The sequence below is a fragment of the Chlamydotis macqueenii genome, chromosome 3 (assembly GCF_036417535.1).
Source record: "Chlamydotis macqueenii isolate bChlMac1 chromosome 3, bChlMac1.mat, whole genome shotgun sequence".
NCBI classification, from domain to species: Eukaryota; Metazoa; Chordata; class Aves; order Otidiformes; family Otididae; genus Chlamydotis; species Chlamydotis macqueenii.
The window spans coordinates 107837508-107864809 of NC_141558.1; the positions used below are offsets into that span (position 1 = coordinate 107837508).

The 27302-nt window shown below is 39.4% G+C and overlaps 1 protein-coding gene across 1 annotated transcript in view; it reads left to right on the forward strand.

The window, feature by feature from the left end:
- MTHFD1L (methylenetetrahydrofolate dehydrogenase (NADP+ dependent) 1 like) overlaps positions 1-27302 on the forward strand; it is a 158262-nt gene that overhangs the window by 53072 nt on the left and 77888 nt on the right. Inside the window, exons 19-20 of the mRNA XM_086745151.1 lie at positions 4553-4621; positions 10681-10792. Coding sequence (XP_086601277.1) covers positions 4553-4621; positions 10681-10792 — 181 coding nt within the window. The remainder of the gene's footprint in view (positions 1-4552; positions 4622-10680; positions 10793-27302) is intronic.

A 27302-nucleotide genomic window follows, 5' to 3' on the forward strand; every position in this document is an offset into this window, starting at 1 on the left:
GTGAAAAATTCAGATGCTCTGGTGTTGGGATTTAAGAAATGTCAAAAAAGGATATCAGTAGTGGGTTTTCTTACTAAGATTTCTATATAAAATTAAATACTAGTTACTTTGTACCAGGTTATGAATAACTGTACTGCACTTGTGAAGGTGGACTGTATAATGTTGAATCCACTGGACTCAACAGCAGGAAATGTATAATCAAAGACCGTAGCATGTCATAATCCATATGTACAAAGCACATAAAGTTCAGTTCTGTCGGGTGGCATTTCATCTCTGTTCCTGGTTTCTTCCCATGGATGGTCAGTCTGTTTGAACAGCTGGCAGCTAAACCTACTGTTTCTGGACTTTAAATGCAATATCTACTCTTACTTCTGCTGCTTGCGCTGCCAATGTTGTCACTATGCTTCTGCAAGCCCAGCTTTCACCCTCCCCCCCTTCATTTGAACTACGCAGGTTGTATCTTTTCCTTATATGTATTAGAAAAGGATTCCTGTAGGATCCAGGAGAAGAGATCTTTACTTGTGGTCCAGGTGTCCTGACACAGAGCTGGTCCAGCCTGGTGTGGACTGTAGATACGCTTGTTGCACCCTCAGCTGTAAGCACACCTCACATTGCAGCTAAAGCTTTCTGGGCAGGATGGGGCAAGGCTAAGCAGTCACTAATGAGTATCTGTGAACGGTAATATTTTTTTTCCCAAGGTTTATATCTTGAGAAAATTTTCAGATACGGTAAGAGGTTTGATATGAAGCCATTTGTTCCTCCTGAATTTTCATCCTTCTTTTGAGTGAGGGTCAGAGAGGAGGTAAAGTTTTATAGCTCAGAAAGAAAAGATCTCAAGACAAGTAAACATAGGAGAAACAAGATACAAGGTTTTTGAATGCTCTCAACCCAAGTTCAGTCACTTTAACTTAAGTTTTCATAAAACAAAATCAAGTTTAAAAGCTTGAATCTGTTATAGCCACTTGACATGGAACATTTTAGCCCAAAGAACTGCAATTGCACATAATTTTAACAAATTTTAAAGACAACTTTATCATGGTAAGTACTACACATCCTGAATGATGGGTGGTGGTCAGTCCTACCTGTCACTTAAAAAAAAAATCGGGGGTTTATGTTTTATATATACTACTCAGATTGAATTTATGCAAGTTTAAATGTTTGACAGTAGTCTTTAGTTCATTGGAATCTATGTGAACCAAAACCACTAAACCCTTCTCTGTGATTTTTTTCCAGATGTACATACAATATACTTCACAAAAACACAATTGCTCTTAATTTTGACTTTATATGCAATATATTTAAAATAATACAATAGTAAAACCTAAAGTACACATTGGCAGATATAAACCAGATGCAGAGACAGACTAGAAGTAATAGAAAAAAGATTAATTGAATATTTCATGAATTGAGAGGACTCTTTCCACAAAAGCAATGGATTAAATATCTGTCCTCTGTAATGGAACATACAGAAGTCATTGCCAAAATATGGTGCTCATTGTACAGTATTTTTAAGACTGAGTTGCTTTTTGGCTTTTACAGTGTAGTAGAATTTTGATGGACACATACTATATCTTTGTGTGAAATTAAATGGGTATGTATGCCCTGGATCAGTATTTCAGCAGCTATGAAAAATACTAAAAAAATATGTCACTATTTTTTTAAATAAGACTCCTTCTAAGCTTACTTTCTGTGCCATGCTGTTAGATTTCAATAATTCCAGGGCCAAAAAAAAAATAGCTTCATATTTACTTTTATAAATGATCTGTCAGATGGATGTATTTTGTTCTTTGGTTCATCAGAAACACTGTGTACATACTTCACTTTAAACACAAGTGGTTGCAGTTCTTCTCAGCTTACAGTTTAGACTTTGGTTTTTTTCAGAACTGATATTGCAGAAAAATATTGTAATTTTGTTAGAGACTATAGTTTCAAATGAAGGGAAGTTGCAAATACCTCTTTATTTTTCTTATCAAGAAATGAGTTTTTCTCTGCCTTTCAGACTATGTAACCATTATTCATTTCACAGTAGTTACTCTCAATCACCTTTCTTGTCATCTAATGCTGGCTTTCATTTTCACTCGTGCTAGACTTCAGAGACGGCTCCCCTGGAAGTTGCTTTGAAAGTATTTCAATTTTTTTCATCCGAGCTTGCCTTTCCTGTGTCATGTGTGTAACCTATTTTGTTCTGTGATCTTTGCTGTCCTGGGGAGCATACCTGCCCTGACAACTGGCGGATAGATGGAAGGGGTATTATTTTCAAAAGTACCTGGAATCAGTTCCAGGAGGGAACCCAGAAGAGTTGGGTGTCCATATACATTTGATCTGGAGTCCTACTTCTTTCTTCTGACAGTGAGGTAGTGGAAAGCTAATGATCCTTGGGCTCTCACATGTTTAATTGGTTTGTAAGTGTCTAAGCCTCTAATTGTTTTATAAAAATTTATCTGTCTTCTCTGAATTGGAAATGGGAACCTGATTCCTTAAATAGCCTTGAGAATCAGATCCAGAACGTTGCGTGATCTGTGGGAATTGTTTGCTAGCTGCGTGGAGGATTGGGAGTACGAAGGAATGAAAACTTTATTTTGACAGAGTCATGTCAGATAAATATGAAAACTTTATTGGCTGTTTAGCTTTTAAGGACTGGTGTTGACACCAAACCTGTTTAAGAACCATGGAAGGCAGATAGACATGGTGTGTGCTAATTGGAGTCTTTGAATCTTATTTTTTTCTTTGCTTTCATAGAATCATAGAATAGTTAGAGTAGGAAGCGACCTTTAAAGGTCATCTAGTCCAACCCAACCCTGTAAGGAGCAGGGACATCTTCAACCAGATCAGGTTGCTCAGAGCCTCATCCAACCTGGCCTTGAATGTTTCCAGGGATGGGGCATCCACCACCTCTCTGGGCAACCTGTGCCAGTGTTTCACCACCCTCATGGTAAAAAATTTCTTCCTTATGTCCAGTCTGAATCTACCTCCCTCTATTTTAAAACCATTAGCCCCGGTCCTATCAGAACAGGCCCTGCTGAAGAGTTTTTTTCAGCTTCAGGTACAATGAGTTGTGTCCAGAATGCATATCTAATATGGATAAAGTTTCCCAAACAGTTAAAATGCATAGGAAGTATTTTTTGCTTCACTATTTTTGCAGATTGGTGAAGAACTATAAGAAAGTAAAGGAGACAGGATTTGAAGCATTATTTTCTCAGAGAGGGAGGAGGGGGGGAAATGTCGTTATTTTATTTTATATTTTACTTGTCCCCAAAGCCTTCTTTCCAGTCAACATGGCTTGGGCCAGCAAATGGCTGTTTGTATGCTTACTTTGAATGAGCTGGTGGTCTCCTCCAGCATGAAGTAGACAACGGACACCCCGAATCAGATGGCCAGAGTTGGCATTAGTTAACCCTTGTCAGTCCTTTGGCAGGTTTCCGAAGAAGAGTGTTAGAGCTGATCTGTGGCTGCTCAGGTTGTTAACCTTGCCATTGACCAGCTGGAAGATCTGACATAAAGTTTCCCATTTGGCTTCTAAAAGCAGAAAATTATATGGGGTACTGGTTAAATGAAACTTTATGAAACTTTTTTTTTTTAGATTTGTTCTGCATTTTTAAGTTATCTAAAATAGTTCATTTGTAATCTTACCTGTTAAAACAATCTGTAGTGATAATGGAGCTTGTAGACATGAAAAGCAATGATAATTTAATTTCGCTTTTTAACATGTATTTTAGGTGGTTTCTAGATAGCATTCTGCATATAGGCTGATAGTGCTGTGCACACTCTGTAGCCAGTTTTTTCTAAAATGGGCATTGAATTTTCAGGTGGAGGGATGTCATGACTCTCTTGTTTTAAGTTCAGTCAGTCTGGAATTTATACTTAACATCCAGCAAAATTTTTAGGGAGGAGTAAGATTTTTTACAACTAAACAGCTCCTTTTGTCCTCTCATCATCACAGAAAGGCACCTCTAACTTTTAATCCCGTGATGTATTCATCATCTACCCCTTGTCAGCTCTGTGTCTGCTTTCATCCTGTGTCTGTTACATATATATTTGTACAAGTCTTGAAAAATACCCTTTCTGGCTGTTGCTAGCTATTGATTCATACCATTGATTCTGTCATGAAAGAAATGTATCTGTCATTTCTTTAGGCAATTTTAGCAAGTTATTGCCTTCTTGCTTTCTCAGGTCGCAGTGGCCTTTGCTTCCACTGTATCTTTTGTTCCCATGAACATCCTCATGCTGATCGCTTAATAACGCTGATTCTTCCATGAAACAGGAAAAATATTTACCTACTACCTTTTAAGTGTATTCAGAGCAAAATTGTTACTATTTCTGGCACACACTGTAAATACATTATGTTAGAAGTCTTGGACTAACATCTAAATAAATTCCTTAAGCAACACAGTAAGACTGCTTATCTATTATGGCTTATGAGCACACTTTTTTTCTTTTTCTCCTTTGAAGTGTGAGGTGTTTTCCCTGTTTTAGCTGTAAGCTTATGTGTAACTCAGAAATGTTACACCTTAGAATTGACTTCCTTAAAATGTGGACTCTTTTTGTTTTTTAGGGAGTAACAGGTGCTTTGGCAGTTTTGATGAAAGATGCAATTAAGCCCACACTAATGCAGACATTAGAGGTGAGTATGGCTTACGATGCCAGCCCTGCTCTGGCTTTCAAATTCCATATTGTGCTTGTGACCACGCTTAACTTTCAAGATTCAAGCCAGAGTTAAATCTGTAAAGGCATTTTAGCGAATGTTCATTTGTGCATGTTAACTAATCAACTCTATCTGCATTTATACCTTTTTGGTGAGTTTTTCCTTTCTTTGAGACTCTGGCTTTAGTCATAATTTTGCCTAGTGTTGCAAAAAAGCTGCAGTGTACTGTTGCACTGCTGCTGAGCACACTGGAAGGCAGATTGGGTTTCCAAGTAATGGACTTTTGTTTCCAATCTTGCTCTTCTAGGGAAGTTTACTTTTTGTGTATTTCCTTTATATGTATTTTCCTATGGTGATTCCCACAGCCCAGGATTTTGAGTAGAAAGTAGATGCTTCACTGAGGCCCATTCTATTCTGAATTATGGTTTGTGCCGTTCAGAAACACAGAAGGATCCTTTTGCCTGTTTATACTTTTTCAAAAGATGGCTGGCTCCTAGCCACCCTATCTTGCCATAGTGCCTTCAGTGACTAAATGAAGCCTTGCTGGCCTAGAAGAGAAATGTTTAACGCTTACCCAAGTGAGCTGTCTTCCAACAGCTCAAAGAACACAGAATTAGTACAACCTAATTTTGTGACTGGGCAGTCTAGTATTGCCTTTTCAATAGCAAGCTGAACAATATTCACGGAGAGAAGGAAGAACAAAAACGGTGAAATAATGAAGCTGTTTTGAAAACAAATGTATTTGGTGAAAAAATAATGTATACTATTGAAAGTTTGACCATCAAAATTACATAGCATATTTCACAGCAATTCCTGGCACGGTGAAAAGCTGGAGAATGTAGAAAGATACCAGTGCAATCCCCAGTTGGTAAAAACGTATCATTTTCTACAGTATATCAAAGTGATAACTACCTTTTTGCTTTTGCGTTTGGATGAGGAGAGCTTCCTACTCTCTGGAAATATTAGAAAAAAATAATTTAAGTCTGTTATTTTACTGTAGCCATCTCTAGTTATTTTCTCTTGCAAAGAGCATCCGTTCCTTCATGTGACGTATTTGTGTGTCAGATTTTAATGTAACATCTGATAGCAGAAACTAGAGGTCACAGCCAGAACTGTGTATTAAATTGCCACCTGGATAACATTGTGTGCGTTAAGCATCAATGACAATGACAAGGTAGCTTTGACTCTGAGTGTTTAGTCTGCCTCACTCTATTTGCACTTTGCGTACCTGTTAGAAAATAACGTGGGTTTGTTGTAATGTTCTAAAAGACAATTAGAAATGTCAGAAGAGTTTCTTTTGATCAATAGGTGTTTGGTTCTGCAACTTGCATGCTTTTTTTTTTTTTGCTGCATTTCTTTATATTCACATTTCTGTGCAATAAAGTTACTGCATTTTATGTCGTATTCTTTTCTAACCTAATCTATGCTATGGCTGAAATATCTGCCAGCTTTCATCAAACTCTATTGCTTGTTAGGAGTACTTGTTAGGGTACTGACTGCAGTACCTAAGGATGTTTTTCCCAAAAGTGATTCTTACAAAGTTATTTTTAAAACAGCAAACTGAAGCAGCTCAGAAGACTGCTTCATGCTCCACTCCTGCCGTCTGAGTCTCAAAGACAAACTTTTGTCACCCTTTGAATACCTGTTGGCTAGCAGGCTAATGTGAGTCACCTATCCAAGCATGGAAATCTCCAGCTTATCTAAATCTTCTCCAAGATAGTGTCACTGCTCTTGTGCAGAGATGCAATGGCCTACTCTGTTACTGCCCGTGCTGTTGTGGTTGTTCTTTTGTCATGTCCCTTTTGGTGAATAAACACCTTTCGTTATTTTTAATTATGCATGTTAATAGCTTTAAGATGTGCTAATTTTATTAGCTTCAGTTTTTTAAAAAAAAAACATGAGGGAGAGGAACAAGGAAGGAATTTTACCCTGTACACTTGAATGTAGCATAGTGATCCACCTGTGAGTCCAGACCCTCCAGCATGACAGATTTTAAGCCAAGCTAATCCTAGTGTACCCTGAGGTGGTGGATGTGATAATGTCTCCTGTGCTGTAGGGAACGACATATATCTGATGAATGTGTGAATTGCAAGTCTATCTTCTCACAAACCAGAAATTAGGAGAACTGAAGCCTGAATTACACTTGAAATAATTCTAATAAGTAGCATCCAAAAGAAGAGGGACTTCTGAAGTTTCCAAAGAGGCTACCAATACTAACTGGGCAACATAATACTAATCCCTTCAAGGAGAACAAGTTCTCAATAAAAGTGTAAAGACCTTTAGCAACAGAACCACCACTTGACCAGAGTAACATCAGAAATCATCCTAAAGCACACAGGTAGTGGAAAAACCAAATGATATGATTACAGAGAACACAAATGCAGCTCAGACTGTGCCATGGACCTGTCCTGCAAGTAAGGATGAAACCGTTCACCAAAGCAGATCTTCCAGATCGCTTTGATGTTGGGGAATGGCAAAAAAACTGCCTGAGGAGAGGGAGCAGGAGACCTTCTGCATGAGTTCCAGTTGATGCTGACAGTTAATTTGGCATAATTTGTGAGTCATAGTTTCTATGGATAGTTTATACGCATGCAGTGGAGAAGAGGTTTAGAAGTTCATAAATCAAACATGCCCAAATGCCAGTCCTGCGTGGAACTGACCTGGCAGCTTATATCAGTGCTTTTTTTTTCATATGTGAATTTGTGTGTCTTTTAATCTGCTAGTTTTTAAAGAGGTTTCTTGGTGGGCTGATTTCCATCACAAGCCTGCTACTCTGTCACCAGAAGTGCTGCCTCAAGGCATTAGTCATTGACAGTGTTTTATACGCAGGAATGACAGTGAAATCTCAAAATGGGAAATGTGAGGCACTCCACCTACAATAACTGTAGGCCTTGGTAGTACTTATGTCCAGTGCTGTAGAACTGAGATGACTTTGTTTGAAATGTCTGTAATGATTTCGTAGTGTTTATCCATGTTTGTCATGACAGATTTGTTCCCTCATGAACTGATCCCTTAATGTTCAGCATTTATTTACAACACGTGTAGCGGAACAGCTGCTTTATGGGACAATTCTTTGTAGTTGCAGGCTGGCTACTCTGGCATGGTCCGCTCACGTTACATTTAAAGTGCCACTCGCAGTAAAGATGAGGGGAGGAAAGTAATAAGTATTCTAAACATCCATTTAGTGGCCAGATAACTTCAGATATTCATTAACATTCAGGGTTTATTTTCTTTGACTAAAACTTGGATAATAAAATTTCCTGTACTGAAAACAGTCAACAGAATGCATCCTTGTGGCACTGTTTGTTTCTCCATATAGTTTATGAAGAGTGTAACGAAAATAAGTGGCACCCTGCACAGTGGGATGGATGGGTGACACAGTTACTGAAGCTGGCCCAAGCTGACATTGTTGTTCCTGTTCCAGGGTATGCTTGAGGCTCCCAAGGTTCTGCTGGAGTTCGCTCCCTTAAGTACCTAGACTGTATTGTTTTCCAGGATTGCCCCTGTAAAAAGACCATTCAAATAACTCCTCCTTTTCTTCTGGTGCATTTCAGAGCTCCAAGAGCATCTGTCCATGCCAGTGGTTTAGTGGTGTGTTTAGATTTCAAATTAGTGGCAGGGAGCCTCTTGGCTACTTGGCCTCTTGATATTCTGGATATTGGACCTCACAATCCAAATTTCCTTCCCGTCCATGTTTTGTGGATGAACTCTTGGAAGCACAGTTGCACAGGGAGTGTTCTGGAAGACCCTTCTGGCCCCCTGTCTGCATAGCTGCTGTAGTATGGCCTGGGTTGCCCTCATCATCCATGTTTGTGCTTCCATACATCGCATCCTCCCATGTGTGTGCTGGACTCCAGTGAGAGCAGCCCTGTAGGTGCTTGCCACAGAAAATTAAGGACTTGGAAGAGTGGAATTAAACTTGGTGAGTAATAAAACACAAATCAGAATAAATCCCATGGATTTAATTCTGGTAGCTGAAAAGTGCATTACCTTAACACCAGAAGAGTAAATGCTGGGTTAAAGTCAAAGTAAAACTTAAGGAAGTTAAATTTAGATTAGTGGAAGTGGTTTGCTTTTTATTTTGTATAAATTATAAATTCTTTGGAATAGGAATAATCTTTTATTTCACACAGCACCTCTCATTAGATTGAGGCCTAAATACTATAAAAAGTTTTGAAGGTATACATAGTTCAAGTTAAATTTTGTGCATAAATATGTAAACTCCCAATTGATATTGCAGTGTGCAGCCGTTAGCAGATAGAAAACAACAATGAAAGAAATTCTAAATAAACACTATGAAGTCAGTGTGTTATGATTATAATAATCTGCATAATTCCTTTTGTTACAGGGAATGATATCTGGTTTATTTACTTTTTCTGCTCCTGTTCCACTGTTTCTTCTCTAACGTGTATGAGGCAGAGTTGTCTTTGGATGTAGCTTAATGGACTAGTTTTTGGAGAATATCCCCTGCCCATATGTATACATATTCTCCTTTTTTCACTCTTGATTAAAAAAAAAAAAATCCCCTGTTTTATTAGAATGAACTTGAGGTTTGATGTGCTAGTGAATAAAAAGTTCCTTGTCTTTGCTCTGAACAAAGCCATTAATTATGTATAATTACTTCTAGAGGAAGCAATAAGAACAGATGTTTGTTGTTGATATGTTTTATATTATTTTTATTCAGTGTTAATGAAACAAGAAACTCTGTTTTGTAATCCAACTGTTCTGGTGTTTTATGGAAAACATGAACATTTTTCTCTGTGTGTGTTGTTTCCTTAAGATACTGCTGAGGCGGGGAACAACCAGCTTTTATTATATGGTTAATGGTTTCCAAGTTGTGATTCATGGGACTGTTGGATGTGGCTTGCAGCTGATCCATGGAACACTGTCCTCCTCAATTGATGTTTCTGGTCAAAAATTGAGGAAGGCTGCCCAGTAGCTTGCCTGAAATTTTGAGGACTGGCAGTAGCTCCTAATACAGAACGTGTGAAGAACACGAGAAAAGCACAGATGGAGATAACCTGACGTTGTCCATTTACCCTTTCTTTAATCCTTTCTGAGGATTTTTAAAAGCATTGACACAACAATGGGGATTTGTTTGCTTATGTATTTTATAAGACAGCTGAAGTGACATCCTCCCATCTAATTGTGTATTCTGACTTGGACAAAAGATAGCAGTTAATATATGTCACCTAATCCCAATCCCTTTCTGTAGATGCTAATCTTCTAATTTCACCTTCCCTTGCGATGCCTGCCAAAAAAAAGTAACAGGAAAGCTGAGATTTGCTTACTATCTGACAAATTTCCCTGTGCTATTACTTTGTTAACTCCTTGCCTATCCTTTTCTGTTTTGGATTGCTGTCTGCTACAGATCTACTTGATTGCGTATCCGTAGGGTGTCCGTATAGTGTCTAGCATGGGGGAATTCGTCTCCGCTCCTGGGGCTCCCAGGTGCTTGGCCAGCAGCAGCGAATGCTTTTTCCATTGTACGTCAACATCCCCACCACACTCCAGCCATTTCGCTTCCTTTCTCCCTCTCCAGCTCCTTAACCATTGACTCTGGTCCCTGGTTGCTTCTGCTGGCTCCTTTGCCTGCACAGGAATGGCAATTACAGTCAATGAGGAAACCAGGAGCAGCAGGATGGAGTAGGGCAGGAGCTGGGCCCTCTGTACCGTCTGCAGCGATGGACTTAGTGCTGATTGTGCTACATATGTCAGAATAGCACACCACAGCATCAGGGCAGTGGAAATACGAAATAATAGCACAAAGTTGGGCAAGAAGTTGTGTAAAATACCTACAGGCTGCACTGCTGTCCCTTCCCTTTCTGTGAACAAAGCAGGTTCTGACATCTGGGCCTGGCAGTGGCTGGGGTCTGAAACACCTGGGATGTACCTAACCCCTGAATTCTCTAACAGTACTTACTTGATATATGTACTTTTGATTTATATATCATCTTGATTAGTCTGCAAGAGCATTAAGCTTGTGTTCTAACCTATCCGTTTAATTAATTTTATATATATGTATTTTTATCATTCAGGGAACACCAGTGTTTGTTCACGCTGGACCTTTTGCAAACATTGCGCATGGAAATTCTTCTGTTTTGGCAGATAAAATTGCGCTTAAATTAGTTGGAGAGGAAGGATTTGTAGGTAAGTAATTATTTTGGTTTTTATATTATGGTTTGTTGGTAAGCTGGCCAACAGTAATGTAAGTGAATGGATAAAATAGCACTGGAAGTTAAGAATACTACTTCATTTTATGCCAATATTCGTAATAATCTTAAATAATCTTAAAGTGAATGTGCAACAAAAGTCAAAGCGCTTTTTTTCTCACTCTGCCCTTTGTCTCAAGTGTTCCCATCACCATATTTGAGAATCCATAAGATGACTGAACCAATTAAATGACTGGATTGCATTGAAATAAGCATCCTGTAATTCCATTAGGTTGGTCCAGCTGCACTGTAAAACCTCACCATGAGGCCCTCCTGTTTCCATGAAAGCATATGGGTGGGCAGACTCTTTATATTAACAATTCAGCCTGCACAAGTGAAAATAGACATGTAGAACTTACTGTTACAGTTGCAGGCAGAACAAACTTGTGGCTGAACAGTGCACTAGTTTTTATAAAAATTATTGTGTGTGTTTAAACTTTAGAATTAATAAAATGAAAGGAGTGTTGCTACTCTGCAGTAGTAATGTCTCTGCACTGCTGCAGCCATTCTCTTCTGTGTCCTGAACCCCCAGGTTGGTTTACGTTAAACCTAAAGTTGAACTTTGAGTGCCTATGAAAAAAAAAATGCTTAAACGTGTGCAGTAATGTGAAAGATGAGGTTTCTTATGCTAGCACCCTTCAACTAGCAGAGAAACACGCATGTGTCATACCTACATATTGTGTAAATTACATAAAGAGAACTAAATTACTTGAAAGTACTGTTTCTATTTAAATTAATTGGTAATCACAGAAAGGATGGAGGAGTTGTTTGCATTATTACAGAATGTACATACTTTTTGTTTTCATATGAATCAACATATGTTTACAGATAGAGAGTGGAAAGGTTTCTGATACAGAGTTGTTGACTACTGAACAAGAAGATAGAGAGATATCTTCTTATAGAAATCTTTAAAAGTAACAAAAATTAATACCAATAAAAAGCAAAGGATTGAAACGTGTTGTAGATCACACTGACTTTGGAAAAAAACCTAAAGAAGTGTGTCGCTTTGGTATTCTCTGAATAACAAAAAGACTGAGCAGGTAGAAATTCTGTTTATGTGTATCCCACTGTCCATGTCATCAACAAAGATGTTAAACAGGGCCAGTCCCAATACCAACCCCTGAGGAATGCCACTCATCACCAGTCTCCACCTGGACACCGAGCCATTGACCACCACTCTCTGAGTGTGGCCATGCAGCCAATTCCTTATCCATCAAGTGGTCCATCCGTCAAATCCATGTCTCTCCAGTTTAGAGGCAAGGATGTTGTGCGAGACAGTGTCAAATGCCTTGTACAAGTCCAGGTAGATGATGTCCATTGGTCATCCCTTGTCCACCAATGCTGTAACCCCATCATAGAAGGCCACCGAATTAGTCAGGCACGATTTGCCCTTGGTGAAGCCATGTTGGCTGTCACCAACCACCTCTCTATTTTCCATGTGCCTTAGCATGGTTTCCAGAAGAATCTGCTCCATGACGACCTTCTTTTTAAAGATTATTTATTGATTTTCTATTTTCTCATTTTTACTTGTTCATCTTTATAGAAGTTTCTAATCTTTCTAAGCACTCTATACCTAGAAGTAGTGTTCTACATCCTTCTTTTTTTTAAATGGAGCAGCAAAGTGTATGCAGTGATTTTTACATCCTTGTTAGGGTATTATTAACAGCATTAGTTCCCAGAGTCAGTTTTGCTAACCTCTGCCCTTCCAGTTCAATATAATTTGCTATGATTGGACATGTACATGTAATATTTTCTTAGCAAGAACATTCTTGGATAAAGTTTGATTCAGTATTCTGCTCTCACTTCTTCTGTTTAGGTAGGAGTAACTAGGGAAATGCTGACCTGTATAAGAAAAATAAAGCATTGCAGTTAAGGTGGTGAAACATGAGGTCTTAAAGGTAATCTGGGCATGTGTTGTGTGTTTGTGTTTCATTTTTAAAATGCATGATCAAGTCAAGGAAAAGGGTTGTTTTCTCCAGTGTTACAGTTGCACGACTAAAGAGTCTGTTCATTTCCCTCTAATAATCAAACATGCATTCAAAGAAATAACATTTTGCATTCTGAATGCATTTATTTAATGATAATAGAATTGGTATTTCATTAAGCCATATTTGTTGTTATATGGCTTTGTGGAATGAAGAGCAAAAGCATTTAGGGAAGCTAACATTTTTCATAGGCTGGGTGAAATGGCTTTGTTTCTGCAGCAAGCAATCTTTTCAAGTGGGAAGTCTGTTTTGTATCAACTGAATGGAAGTAGGTTGGCAGGAACCTTGAGTCTTGATCCAGGTTTTGGAGTCCAAAAGGCATTCAGTTTGGTTTCCCCTCCATTCAGTGCTTCCCTCAGGCACTCAGAGCATATACTTTCATGCCCTTTTTTTGGTCTTATCCACCTCTTTGTCTTTAACACTCTTTTTTGCTTTGTTCATCTTTGGCCCAAATTTCTCTGTTGGGAGACGAAGCGGTGTAGCTGCAATAGAGGAAAACCTTTGTGTGTTTCCAGCTAAAGTCTCTTGTTTAAACTTTGTTCTACAGAACACAAATCCCTGTGAAACTGGCTTCAAAATGAGACTGCCTTTGCTCTGCTGAGCAAAGAATTTCAGCATGATTTTTAGATCCTTGTTAGATTATTAAAAGCAATAGTTCCTACAACGGCCTACTTAAATAAACTTTGCAGGTAGTCGCAAGTGTAAATGGTTGTTCTAATGGTTATAACTGGCATAAGCTTTATTTTTTTTTTAATAGTAACTAGTCAGAGCACGTGGGCAGAGACTTCATGTACCATGTCCTCATTTATTAAATGCTGTCCTATCCTACCCTACACAACTGAAGTCTAAAATGACAGCTGCACAGTGAGCACTAGTCCACATTGAGATCACGTCCAGAGGCAGAGATCCCAATGCCTTGTGAAGCTACACAGCAAAGCAGTTAGCAAGAAACTCCACCACATTCTGCTCAGTGCGGTGTATGCCTGAACCCCATTACTGCCTTTGAAACTCGGTGGGTAAAACTGATCCTGTAGTTAATTCAGACAGTAGGAATGGTGGAACACTGGAACAGGTTGCCCAGAGAGGTGGTGGATGTCCCATCACTGGAAACATTCAAGGCCAAGTTGGATGAGGCTCTCAGCAACCTGATCTGGTTGAAGATGTCCCTGCTCCTTGCAGGGGGGTTGGACTTGGTCCCTTCCAACCCAAACCATTCCATGATTCTATGAATGCAGGACCACTCTGCTGAAGTTCTGTAGCTAGCTGAACAAATTTAGTTACTCCTTCTCTCTAAATGTAAAAATTCTCACTGTTCTACGTTTCTCTCCTGCCACAGTTCTCATGCAGTTCATTCTTTCCTCGCATTGGGTCTGACATTCATTAGACTCTTGTCTGAGCAATTACAGTTCATGTTTTGCCATGTAGGTTAGTTGCATAAGCTCATTAAAGAGTCCAAGAGGTGCTGGAAATAGGGTAAGGTAAGTGGCAGAACTGCATGGCCGGAAGAGGTATTTTAGGGACTACAAGCTATGGGATTGTCTCTCAGCCTTGTGCAGCTGCATCCGAAGCAGGAACATGAGAAATCTGTGACAGGATCTGCAATTAAATTAATTTCTTGTATAGTAGAATAAATATCTTAATGTACCTATGCTAGCTCACTCACTGTGAGATGATATATATAAAATATATTTTTATATTTGTTATTTTATATATTTATAATTTATATATTATTTAGTTTATATACTTCATATTTATTATTTTATTTTTTCCTTAAACAATAGTTATTTTAGAGCAGAACCTCCTGCTAAGTGTGTAGGCAGTGCTAAGGAGACTAGCAAGGCCTGAACTTGCACCACAGTTTCACAAATGTAGCTATGTTTTATTATCTGCCCTGGCTTAAGCAGTCTCCTTTCTCCAGCTACTTGTTTGCAGTCCCGTGCAACCCCTCACTGGCCAGCACACCTCTTTGTAGAGCCATGTGATAAACTAAACTGGGGAGTTGGTCTTGACTAAAAACAACTGCAACAAAGAAATCCCCTTCCTTCCCCTCACAGACAGTGACTGGGCAAACACTCGTGTGTGCGACAGGGGGAGGACAAGATAATGCCACATAAGATGATGTTTTTGCTGAAATAAATATTTATAATATTATAGCCTCATTCGGAGCTTTAAAGTGCTGGGAAAGCTACTGTGGATGCCTGCATTGCCAGAGCAGCTAAGCCTGTCTCCTCTCCCAGCCTGTGCTCCACTGTTTTTGCCTGACATCCCAGCAGAAACCTATTGCACTTTTTGTTGGCTTAGTTTTCTGCTGACTTAACACAGAAGCGGTTCAGCCCAGAGTCACAAAAACACCAGAGCTGGTGCAGGGGAGGCTAAGCTGGGACGGCTAGCAGCGAAAAACCAATCTGTTGTGTAGATCCCACTGTTTGTGTGGCCGTGTGCCACGGCCAAGGCAAAAAAAAAAAAGAAAAAAAAATCCTCTCAAAATGTTCTTTGTACATTATTTTTAAACGTTGCCTTCTCTCTCCGGCCTGCGTTGCCTGTTTCTCTGCTTACTCTGCAGCTGGAATTGCAACATGCTGTGCCTTTTGAGTAGCGTCGGTTACCAACGGTGTAGACAATCTGATTTAAAAAGAAAAATCTAAATAAGGTTTAACTGTTGAGTCCTGTTGTGAACTCTCACTAATTGAAGGCATTCCTTGCTTCAGCTTCAGGTATCCCAGTGGATCACAGGTCCTCATTAAGTTTGAGATGGCGTAAGCCTTTTAGCTCAGCTTGTCCATTTTCTTTTCCCTGAGCCTTGTTGCTACGTACAGACAGCTCGGTCTTTTTGCTCTAATTGACTTCTCTCGGTGTGAGTTTTGCCGATGAACTTTCAGTGCAATGTCTCGGCTAGCGCTGGGTGGCTTGTACTTGTTTGTCTTCTCAGCCTTTTACTGCTTCGGGCCTCTTTCCCCACAAATGCCCCCTGTCCTTGCCGTGAGCAGGCGCGGCACATTGAGGATGGCTGCACGGCACGGGCGGCCCCTGCACCGGCAAGTGGCTCGTGTGCCGCCCAGCTGCTGGCCCATGCAAGGCAGCCGTGCCAACGGCACGGGAAGGGTTGCACTGCCGCAACGTGCCCATCTTCACAGTTGCTGTCAGAGCTTTGTGGTCTCTCACACATCTCTCCAGCCCCCCTGGCAACAGCCTGAAGTCTGTGTCTGACATTGCATTTTCCTTTTGTATGAAGGGTTGCCTAAACTGACCTGCTTAACCAATTCTACCTCACTTGCTTTTGGTTCAGCTAAATTAAGGACAGCTGACATCTCAGCAGTGGCAAGGAAAGCAGCTTGGTGTTTAAGGTGAGTCCTGTGCTGTGACTGAGTGGGGAAATACATCTTTATCTGTATTTAGGGAATTACTTCTTTCAGGGTTTTTTGTCTTTAATTTCCCTTGTGTTCTTCATCGCCGTCCTCCCATGTAGGAACGTCAAACCAATGGCTGATCCACAGAAGCTGGTTAATACTGAGGGCTGCACCTGGTATAAATTGCAGCTGAAGTTTTTACTGGCAGCCCTGAGGATAAATTTTCCACCTCTGTAAAGCCTTAATTTTGCACAAATTTCTCCTTGTGTTTATGTTCTTATTTCATGGTTCAGGGGAGCATGGTTTGATTTGCTGGAAGTCCTCTTCCAAAATGACTCATCTTTCTTCCTCCATAGGTTTCTACCATTACTTTGAGGAAGATTTTCATTGTTTCAGAAGTGTCGTGGCAGTTTTTGCAAACAGGAACATAACCAGGTTTCCGGATGTGTAGGTTAGAGTGCTTGCCTTAAGCAAACAAAGAAGTGTTTTTCTGACAGCAGAAGTCCCATGTCTGGACCAACACAATGTATGATGTGTGTGTAAAACACTTGTTACACTGTTTAAGGAGACAAATGTTCTTCATAATATTTTGCCACATAAGATGCTGCAGTATAGGACACAGAACAGTCTTGGATGTTCTTACACACACACACACATGCACGCACACCTCTCAAGGATTTGGGAAATACATGGGTTCAACCACACTGTCACTGCTGCCAGCTCAGAGTCCCAGTCATAAGCATTGTGTTTATGCAAAACAAAAAAAAATAATGTCCTTGTCCTAGAAAGACTTGCCAGTGACTCAAAGGGCAAGAGGTGACAAGTGCCTACTGACAGGCAGCTGGCAAAGCAGAGGAGAATGTACTTTTATCACAGCAGGATTGCCATCCTGCTCACCCAGCAGTTCTCTTTTTTGTGATAGTTTTCTAGGGGGAAAAAATTATTGGTGTAGTTTGCCAGTAGACAAATGGTGAGAGGTTCTGTAGGTTTCAGAAAGCGTATTTCATGTCAGGGAGAGCAGAAGGAGTGCAAAGAAACATCAGTGAGATGGAATATATTCTGGTCGCTGATGTCTCAAATCTCTTGCTAGGGACAAGAATTGTTTAGAGAGAGACGCCTTGAATGGCACCCAGAAACGGAGGGGAACTATGCTACAGCACGCATACTAACTTGTCAACTTTCAGGCATGCCATGAGGGTAAAGTGTTTTGCAATCCTTGCTTACTCCTGTGGACATGTATGCAGGCAGCCTTGCTAAGAAGGGAAAGGATGTATCAATAAACCAAAAAAAAAAAGGATAGGGAAATTTTGGTAACTTCAGCAACACAGAATGCAGCTTCTCACTCCTTGTGATGAGCCTGGTGCTCAGCTCAGGAAGAGGTAATCATTTCTGGTGCTCAACATGTTTAACATCATCAAGGCTTCTTACATCACATCTGTCTGCTGCTCATTCCTCCTCCTGTGCTGCCTTAAAGCAACAAAATAAATTCTAAAACCACAAGTTCCTTTTCTGCACCAGTCAGATTGTTTCTTAAAACTCTGTTAAGGTGAATGGAAGGATGAAGTTTTTTTTAGTCAGTGAATGCAGGCTGCCCAAGAGGTGTTTTGAAGACTTAAAGGATGAAAGAGGAAGAGGAATGAGCTTTCCTGAGTCATATCTGTCAGTGTGTCAGAAATTATTGCAATAAGCAGCTCAGCAGATTGCCCCATCTGTCTCTTTAATCTCTTGAAGGTGTTTCAGCTGAGGAAAGGGATTGTTGTAAATCAGAAGAAAAGTGAAGCATGAATATGTTTTTGTAATCCTGAACCAAAGTCCTTCTGAAGTTTGTTTTTCAGACTTGGACTATAGATTTGGAGGTCGCTTTCCTTTCTTTCCTACTCCTCATGAGTATGTCCCATTCAATGCTGAGAGCCCACTGTGCTAGGCAAAGGCGAGTGTGACTTTGTCTTTCCTGGTGTTGTATCAGGTGACAAGAGGAGGGTTATTGCAAGCTGTTTCTTTCTTAGGAAAGGATCACTTTCTGTTTCTTTCTTTAGTTGGTCCACTTGGTGTAATTGGAAAGACTTTGTCACACATTTTTAATGGTATAAACTCAAATAGATGCAGTAAATTTTTATAAGCTAAGAAATTGACTCTTTATTGTGCTGGTGGTACTCTTGTTAGAATAAACTAATGATGCTAGCTGCTCTAACTGTCTGTTTAGTGCGTACAAAGTTGTATTTCAAAGGGTATCAGTTTTACATACTCTCAGAGCAGACATTGTATAACAAGGTTATAAACCACCTTGTGAAACTTGCATGTGTTTAACACACTAAGTGAATATTCTTCAGCAGATATTTTTGTGTCATAAGACACTTCAAACAATGTTCTTAGTAGTAGTATTTTTCCCCAAAAAGGAAATAAAGTCCAAATGCTTTGGCTAAACTTTTGGCACTAGTAGTACATCTGATATTATTACATTTAAATATTGAGTTCAAGGATTTCTTTTCAGTTTTTTTTTTTGCTGCTCGATACCACTAGAAAAGGGTTGCATGCATTGACCCTCCAGAGAGCTTTAATTTTTAAGATTCTGTCCAGCATCTTTCTGCCTTGTGTTATTTCATCTCTGAGTTCTTTACTACTTATTTTCATAAGAAAGAGAATGTAATGTGATTATGTTCCAATATTTTGCTCTTTGAACCAATGTGTTTTTTTTCTTGCTTTTAAGTGTTAAAGGAAGGCTTACGGTTTCATGGTACAAGGCAGTTGACAGCATTATCAGCGTAGGTGTTGCTGGCCTGCTCTGAAACATGTGCTACACACCAGAGAAGGGATGTTCAGAACCCGACGGTGTTTTCTCTGATCTCATTCATAATGCAGCTGCTCAAGCAGCTGTGGCAGTGGGGTGGGGGGAAGGAAGGTGATGCTGCGTTAGCCAGTATTGCTGCAAGGCTCTTAAAATCATGATCTGATAGTACAAGGCACGGTGGTACCACAAACTGCAAAAACCAAGCTACAATTACTGCTGGAAGATGTGTGACTCTTTGCCATTCACATTCCAGGTGCCCTTTTTATTTCTTTCTTCACATTTGCTGAGGTTAAATTCCATTTCTTTCCCATGTTGCAAGGTACAAACAAAAGATCTTCTCCTGTTCCCTTCCCTTTGCTCTTAAAATCTTAGCAAATTTTCTTACCAGTAAGCCGGAAGGTCTTCAGAGACAAGATGTCATGCAACACATTTTCCTTCACTGGCAGGAAGTCAAAGTTCCCGAAAGCTGAGCTTACTTTAGTGCCTTGTCACAAATAATGAGGGTGCGAATCACGCATCCCTTGCTTGTGGACTGCTGCTGCTGAAAGTCAGGTGACGATGATTTAAATGATTTTCTATTGCAGGAAATGCTTAAAACAGTCTTGAAATAATTTATGAATTATTACACCGAATTAGAATCAAAACTTTTCTTATATCTTTGTGTATTCGGAGTCCTTGAGGAAGTTCTGAGCAACTCCACATTTTCACTGCAGATGTCTTGGAACTTTTTCTTCTGACAGTTCTGATCTTTAGGATACATTGTAAAATAAAGCTTTTCTGAAGGAAGATGGGGTAGAAGAGAGCTGTCCTGGATGTCTTTGTGCATCGGGAAGCATTCTAGCATTGACCTTCATATCATATGTCACTGTATTTCAGAGTTGAATTAATTTGGGAGGTTGTAAATTATGCAAAGCTAAACTCAAAACTGAAAGTTGATTTATGCATTTATTGAATTATGTCAAATTATTACACTTGTCATAAAAAGTGATATTTTGCCCAATAAGGAGATGTGATGCTATGGATCATGGACTGTCTTGTAGTGAGATTTTACCTTCTTCCCTTTAAAGAAAAAAAATAAATCTACAAAGTGTTAGAAATTCACTTGGCATTCCCTCGCTACAAAATGTATTTGCAAGTGTGTGTCCCCAAATCTGTTGTTAATATCCAGAATGATGAGGAGCAATTTACAGGAATAAAAGAACATGTGATTATAAATCATCAGCCGTTTAGCTGAGTTCTCTGCTTTGTCTGATGAGCATATCAGATGATCTCCTTCATAAACTGACTGAGCTCCAGTTTGAAACTGGCTAGGATTTTTTAACTCTTGCTGTTAAGCTAACTGGGTTTCTGTGGCCAATTTGGACTCATTAGCTCTTGTTCTGTAATACTGTGTTCCAGCTTAGTCTTCTCTTTCTCAGGTGATAAGTTTTATACTGTCTGTCTAACTGAACAAGTACAGCTTTTCTAATTTTTTACAATTAGCGCTAGGCTTGCCATTCCTGTAACACAGGCTATGTGCTTTTTTAGTTTCTGCATCTGTTACGGTATTCACTTTCTTCAACACAGGAGCATGCACAGAGCTCTGCAAAGTCGCTCTTACCTTTATCCTTAGATCAATCACCTTTTTTTCCCCGCTTATTTTCCGTACATCACTCATTCTGTGATTGACTTAATACTACTAGGCTCCCAGATTCTTCTCTGATGTTTGCGAGTATGAAGTTCTCAAATTATAGGTCAGATTTTTGTTCTTAATCTCTAATGGCAATGGCTGTTAATTAATGACTTTCATTGTTTCTCTTCATTTCTTTCTAAACACTCCAGCAGCTTTTTCCTGTGTGATATCCTAGTTCCTCTCCACGTTGGTGATGCTTTCAAACTTTGGCATCACCAATAAATTCCATCGGTGTTCCTCAGTCTTTCTACTGAGATTGCTTAGCAAATAGTAAATGAGAGCCCTCAGGCTGGTCCTGTCTCCTGTCCCACAGTGCACCTATCCTGGCTGTCTGTTCTCCTCTCTCTTAATCATGCAATCATCATTTTCTTCTAGCCTTGCTAACACATTCCTATGGCAGGTTTTTTTTCCTGAAGGCCACATTGATGAGATGTTGTTACATTTTTGTGACTGGAGAAAGGTTTGTATCTGGCAGAGCCTGCCTCTGGTAGACAAAAGTTACATTTCTTACTTAAATTATTTTTTTTTAAATTATTCTTTTCTTAAAAATGTATTTGAAAACCATTAAGCCTGTAGTCACTCAGATTTACCCCCACTCCTCGTACATTACTGAAATACAGGTTTTGATACTTTACATATACAAGGCACCAAGAGAAAAGAGACTTATTTAAAATGATGGTAGAAGCTTTATGTTTCTTTTTTATTCTTCCAGGATTTTGAAATTCTTGATTCACTCTTTGTTATGAATAGTGCATTCAGCTCTTGTGTATTTTGTTTTTTTTAATTCTGTCTTTAATATCTCATGGTGACCTCACTTTATTAGCTTCTACTTTTTAATTTGTGTGGCTGAAGACCCTTGCAATTTGTTTTAATTTCCTTTGCAGGCTCTGACAGTCATTCTCTAGTGTAGCAATTCTATCTTTTCTTTTCTTTTCTTTTCTTTTCTTTTCTTTTCTTTTCTTTTCTTTTCTTTTCTTTTCTTTTCTTTTCTTTTCTTTTCTTTTCTTTTCTTTTCTTTTCTTTTCTTTTCTTTTCTTTTCTTTTCTTTTCTTTTCTTTTCTTTCCTTTCCTTTCCTTTCCTTTCCTTTCCTTTCCTTTCCTTTCCTTTCCTTTCCTTTCCTTTCCTTTCCTTTCCTTTCCTTTCCTTTCCTTTCCTTTCCTTTCCTTTCCTTTCCTTTTCTTTTCTTTCCTTTCCTTTCCTTTCCTTTCCTTTCCTTTCCTTTCCTTTCCTTTCCTTTCCTTTCCTTTCCTTTCCTTTCCTTTCCTTTCCTTTCCTTTCCTTTCCTTTCCTTTCCTTTCCTTTCCTTTCCTTTCCTTTCCTTTCCTTTCCTTTCCTTTCCTTTCCTTTCCTTTCCTTTCCTTTCCTTTCCTTTCCTTTCCTTTCCGAGTTTGTGTAATTAAGAGTTACACAATATCTTCTGCTCAAAAAGTCCACCCTGCAGAATAATAAAACTATGTATTTGACTGCTTTTCTTCCAGTGACTGGGAGTTACCACTGTTCCCAGGCCAGATGCCATGTGAGAGACCAGGCGTTTTCATTAGTACCTTTAGAGGAGCTTGAAGTCATGGGTGAAGTGATTTCCATGTGAGGAAAGCAACTTAAAACATAATGATGACACAACAGGAAATAATTAAGAGGTAGTGTGGCCTTGCATAGTTGTTGTTAAGGCTTTTTTAAAACTTTGCTGGTGGATGGATGCTGCTCTGTGCCTCGCTGGCAAAGGAATTAAATGGTTTCCTAACAGATTAAGAGCTGTGAAGAGGCACACGTGTATGTCAGTCGTGTGCTGAATGGAGTGTCACGCCGTAACTGAGCTGACTGGGTCAGAAGCAAGCAGAGAACTGGACAGCATACCTTATTTAAGAAAGCCGTGCTTTGTTCTCTGCATATAGCTTTTCAGAATAGAAGGGAGACGTAGTGTTTGGGTTGTGATTGTATGCCGGGGGATTTGCCATGATGACAATGAGGAGGCAAGAAGGGCAACATGAATATTCCTGTGGGTTGGCTGGTAACTGGAGCTGCCTGGCTCCTGAGGAGTTGGTGTCTTGAGGAGACCTGTCCTTTCTTCTCTTTTTTTGCCCAGTAAAAGACAAGGAGACAGAGCTGCTGAGTCCATCGCTTGTCACCAGCACCACACTGATTTAGAACTCCTGGTCTTGTGGCTGAGGACATGACACTGTAGTACATGTCAGGAGGCTTACATCTTGTTATCACCTCCATCCTTGAGTAGCTTCATGGCCTTCAGCAAGTAATTTCAGACTCTGTGCTTGCGTATGTAATCCTATTCTTCCTGGTTTGTTTATTCAGTTTATAAACTTTCTTGGGGGCAAGAACTGTCTCGCCATAGCAAATGGGGAGTCAAATGCTACAGTCATAGGAACTTTAAAGGTAGCAGGGCTTTTGTGGAGCTTTTGTAGAGCCGTGGCAGCTGCCAGTACTTAAACATGCAACAGGAATCCACTGACAAGCTGACATGGTATTTTAATGCCCTGTATGCTGACCTCTTCTGCAACACGTTAGAGCTTAACACAACTCTTTCCTCTGACAATGACATTCATAAATTAAAAGTATGGAGTGTACAACTGTTAAGGGCTATCCATTATTCTTGGTCTCAGGACAGTGATCCAGAGGTAAAAATAGATAGGAAGGATCTGTCATTCATTCAGAAAGTAGAGGCACTGCCCAGTTCCTGATAAATAAAATGCCATTCTCCTGAGTAGAAACTGATGACATTGCAACTTCTGTCCTATTTGTTTTCCCTTCCTTCCCCAAGTTAGCAATCTCGCCTAGTTTTAAAACTCCCAACTCGTAAGAAGCAAATAAGCAGTTCCTTTTGTTCTTTTGTAACCTACTGGTTGTATTGCTTTTATTTAGAAGAAGAAAAGAACCAGAGGCTAAAAAAATGCCAACAGTAAAACATCGTATATGCTAGGAAGTTCTCTTAATTCATCACTTGGCAAAGGAAATAAAAGCAGGCTCCCTAGCTAATAACGTTACTTTTGCTTGGGGTTATTTGGCAGAAAATCCATCATCCTCTCTCCGCTTGTGAGTATTTCATATTGACTTACACCCTTTAGCAGGGGTCAGCAGGGCAGAGTATGCATAAAGAGTTCAAGTCCCATTTCAAAGGCTGAATTTTAATTTTGGTGGATGGTTTATTTTTAATATCATTTGAAAATGAAAGCTCTTTATTAGCTTTTTTGTTTGTTTTGCTGGCTTTTTGATACTGAATTCTAAGGTTCTTTTTATGGACTACTTGCATAAAAATTAGGTTTGATCAGACATTTCCATTATGGTTTTTTGCTTTTTGTTTTTTGAGTCGTTGTTCTGAATCTGCAGGCAGGAGTGCTTTGTTTTCTGAAAGCTTTTATAATAAAAATTCTTAATAATGTACAAATAGGAGGGGGCAATGTTTGTTTATATGTATTTGTGAATGTTAACTTAAATCTTCAAGGCTCCAGAGAAGTTAATACAAATGTGAAATGTAGTAAGGAGATAAATACATGTATTTCCATTTTTTATTATGGTAATTATAGTTGGCAGTTTTAATATAATGTAGTACAAGTTTATATTTAGCAGAGTTAATTTTCTGTTTTCCAAGGTGTATCATAAACATGTGCACACTGAGAGCTCAGTTAATAGGCCTTTCAGGGAGAATTGTTCAAAGCCACGTTGTCGTCTTTGGGATCAGAACTCCAAAATGTTTTCTTCAGATCCTGTTCTACCCTCTCTACCAGCCCAATTGAAATAATATCACGGTTTAGGGCAAAGATTGAGGTATGTCTTTAGATGTTCTTGGAAGAAAAAAACACAAGCAGAGGTTCCTAAGATTTTTATTTGCAGATGTTTTGTTTTGCCTCATTAATTTTCTGAAGTACTCTATGGTAAGACAATATAAAAGAAAAATACTGCAACTTCTCTGAAAGTGTGCTGACATCAAATTATTAGAGTTGTTTTAATTTTCAAACAACAAGCTATGTGTGTTTTTCCATGCTGGGAATTTCTAAATACTTTTAATAGAAAATAGTTATTTCTCTTTGAAAACAGAAATTAGGTTTGCTTACATATCTGATCTGATGACCTGATGGGATTAGCTTTACATAAAAATATCAAGAATTTGTGACAGGGATATAAATTTGTTTCTAAACCGTCACTAAACATGTTAATTAGATCGCAAGCAATGCTAGGTTATATATGACCAGTACGATTTGTTAATGGGAAGAGTATGGCTTTGGCAAATAGCCAAAGTGCTTTTGAAAGTCAGATGTTGACAACATTTGAAAGTGTTTGGAGATTGTTCTCTGATACTATAAAATAATATATTTTAAAAAAATTATTATACTAAGTGGTTTATCAGGGTCAGTTTCCTGCTCTTTGTCATTTTATTTTTGCAATTTTATCTAACTGCTGTGTAATTAATTTGATTTGATTGAGAAAACAGATTACATTCAAATACAGTTAAGAGAAAATGTGGATTACAACCATTTTTAAATTTTGGGTGGCCTGTCTGCCTTTTATATGGTGAGTCTCTTTGCTGGTCCCTTTATCCTTGATTTGCTGTGCTGACAGCTTTATTGCAGCTGACGATCTCAAACTCTTCGACTTTGCTTCCTGCGGCAGTAAGGCACATGCTTGTGATGTAGCTACACCTCAGCCCTGACTGCCAGCTCTGAGGGGGAAGGAAGCTTCAGGGACAGAGCAGATGCTTTACATGCACGAGGATGCTGCATCTATCTGCTGCCTCCATCTACTGCATCTCAAACAGAGCTCCCAAGAGGATGAGTAACAGCTTTATAAATCAAGGGCTGCAGGTTCAGCTTTTCCTGCAGCCAATTAGGAATTCACTGTACGGTTTGGGGTCCTTTGCTGCATGAGAAGTTACAAAGCACAAAAATGTGGGGGAGGGCCAAGGATGAAAGAGTAGCTGAGATGGCAGGATGATGGGCAATTATGGAGAGGAACTGGAAAAAAAAAAAAAAAAAAAAGAAAAATTTGTAATCTTTAGTAAAGGATCCACTTGGACAAATATTACAAAAATGGTAATAGGCAGTTTGTAATGGCGATTCTGTTACCTTGATTATATGAATTGTGGTTAAGTGGAGAAATTCACAATAGTCATTGAAGGATTGGTTTAGCCATGAGCAACTGAAATGATTTGGCTTGTAAACTAGTAGAATCATGTTTTGGTTTGATTTGGGTTTTGGTTGTGTTCTTAATTGGGAAATCTGTGTAGGTAAATCCTTCTCCATGTGAGATTTGTTGGTGTGTGACCTTAGTACCTTTGCTGTCCTCAGTCTGTAATTCTTCCTGTAAGATAGATTACATGTATGCACGCACATATGGTTCAACAGACACAGTTATTTCCCACAGCAATTTTAACCAGCTGAGTCCTTTTTCCTGTTCCAAAAATTATAGGGAAAACAGTAAATACATGTTAATAAGTTTGACACAAGCCATCAATCTTACCCTTTGAGTAGAGTGGCTTTGTAGAGTGTATTTTAAAAAATAGAGGTGATTACAATCAAGCTAATGCCTATCTGCAAAAGTTATTGGAGGGTTTACATCTGAAAAGCTTCCACAATTTCCAAAGTTGCTTCTGCTGTATTTCTCCATGTATGTGGCTGTTACATAAAATCTGTGCAGCACAGTGGGCTTTGCATGCCTGTTCTTTTACCCTCCTCTGCTCTTCTGTGGCTCATGCTGCATGTTCTCACTGCTAGGAATTTTTTTTCTTGTCTCCTAGAATACTACCAACAGTATCTGGCACTTTCTCTAAGGGAAGTCATTCTGTGTATTGGTATCTTACGTTCTGTATGTGATTGAAACACGTATCACACTCTTTGTAGAATTTCCATCGGCACAGAGCACTCCAGCTACGCTCATGAGACAGTCTTGTAGAGTAATTTACAGCCTTTGCATCAGGTGTTTCACTGGGCCATTTTTTTCATCAAGACAAACTGCTAGTGCAGAGGAATACTCTTCTTCCTGGGTATACATAACAGGAGATGCCTTTTTCCATGAATTTCTAAAACATGGCTCAGTAGTTTTGTCAAGAATAGCAGTGTTGTTTTCCTGCCCAGGCTGATCAGGAAGGGAAAGCGTTCTGTCTCCTAGCAAAGAGTAAGTGGAATGAAACAAAACCAGAACCAGTGCCTAAATCATGAGTGAAATCATTATCGTAATAACCGGGCACTCCCCAGGATTTTAGAAGGGCAGAGTGGGGAATACTTCTCAAAAATGTGTGCCTGGGTAAAGAGTCTGGGGGAGTTTTAACAAGGCAGCAGCCCAAGGCAAATAGTTTTATGCATTATGGGGTAGGCTTACGCTGCGGTGATTGATGACTCCATGCCTGGCACGCCTCGGGTGATTGCACCAAGTGACAGGAGCATTGATCATCCTCGTTCAGCAGCGGCTCTTTATTGTGTGGCATCCACTGTAGCCTCAGCTGACACTGCTCTCCTACCATCCCTGCACAGGCGCTTTTGTTTTGGGATGAGAACAAAGAGGAGCGCGTGTGGCTGGCAAGGTGATTTCCTGGCCTCACTGCTGCTCACAGCCATGCCCATCTGAAGGCATGCAGGAGTGCATGAACACCCACAGCCCAGCACGTAGTGGTGGTTGGTTAAATGGATTTTGTCTCCAAGTTGTGATAGTC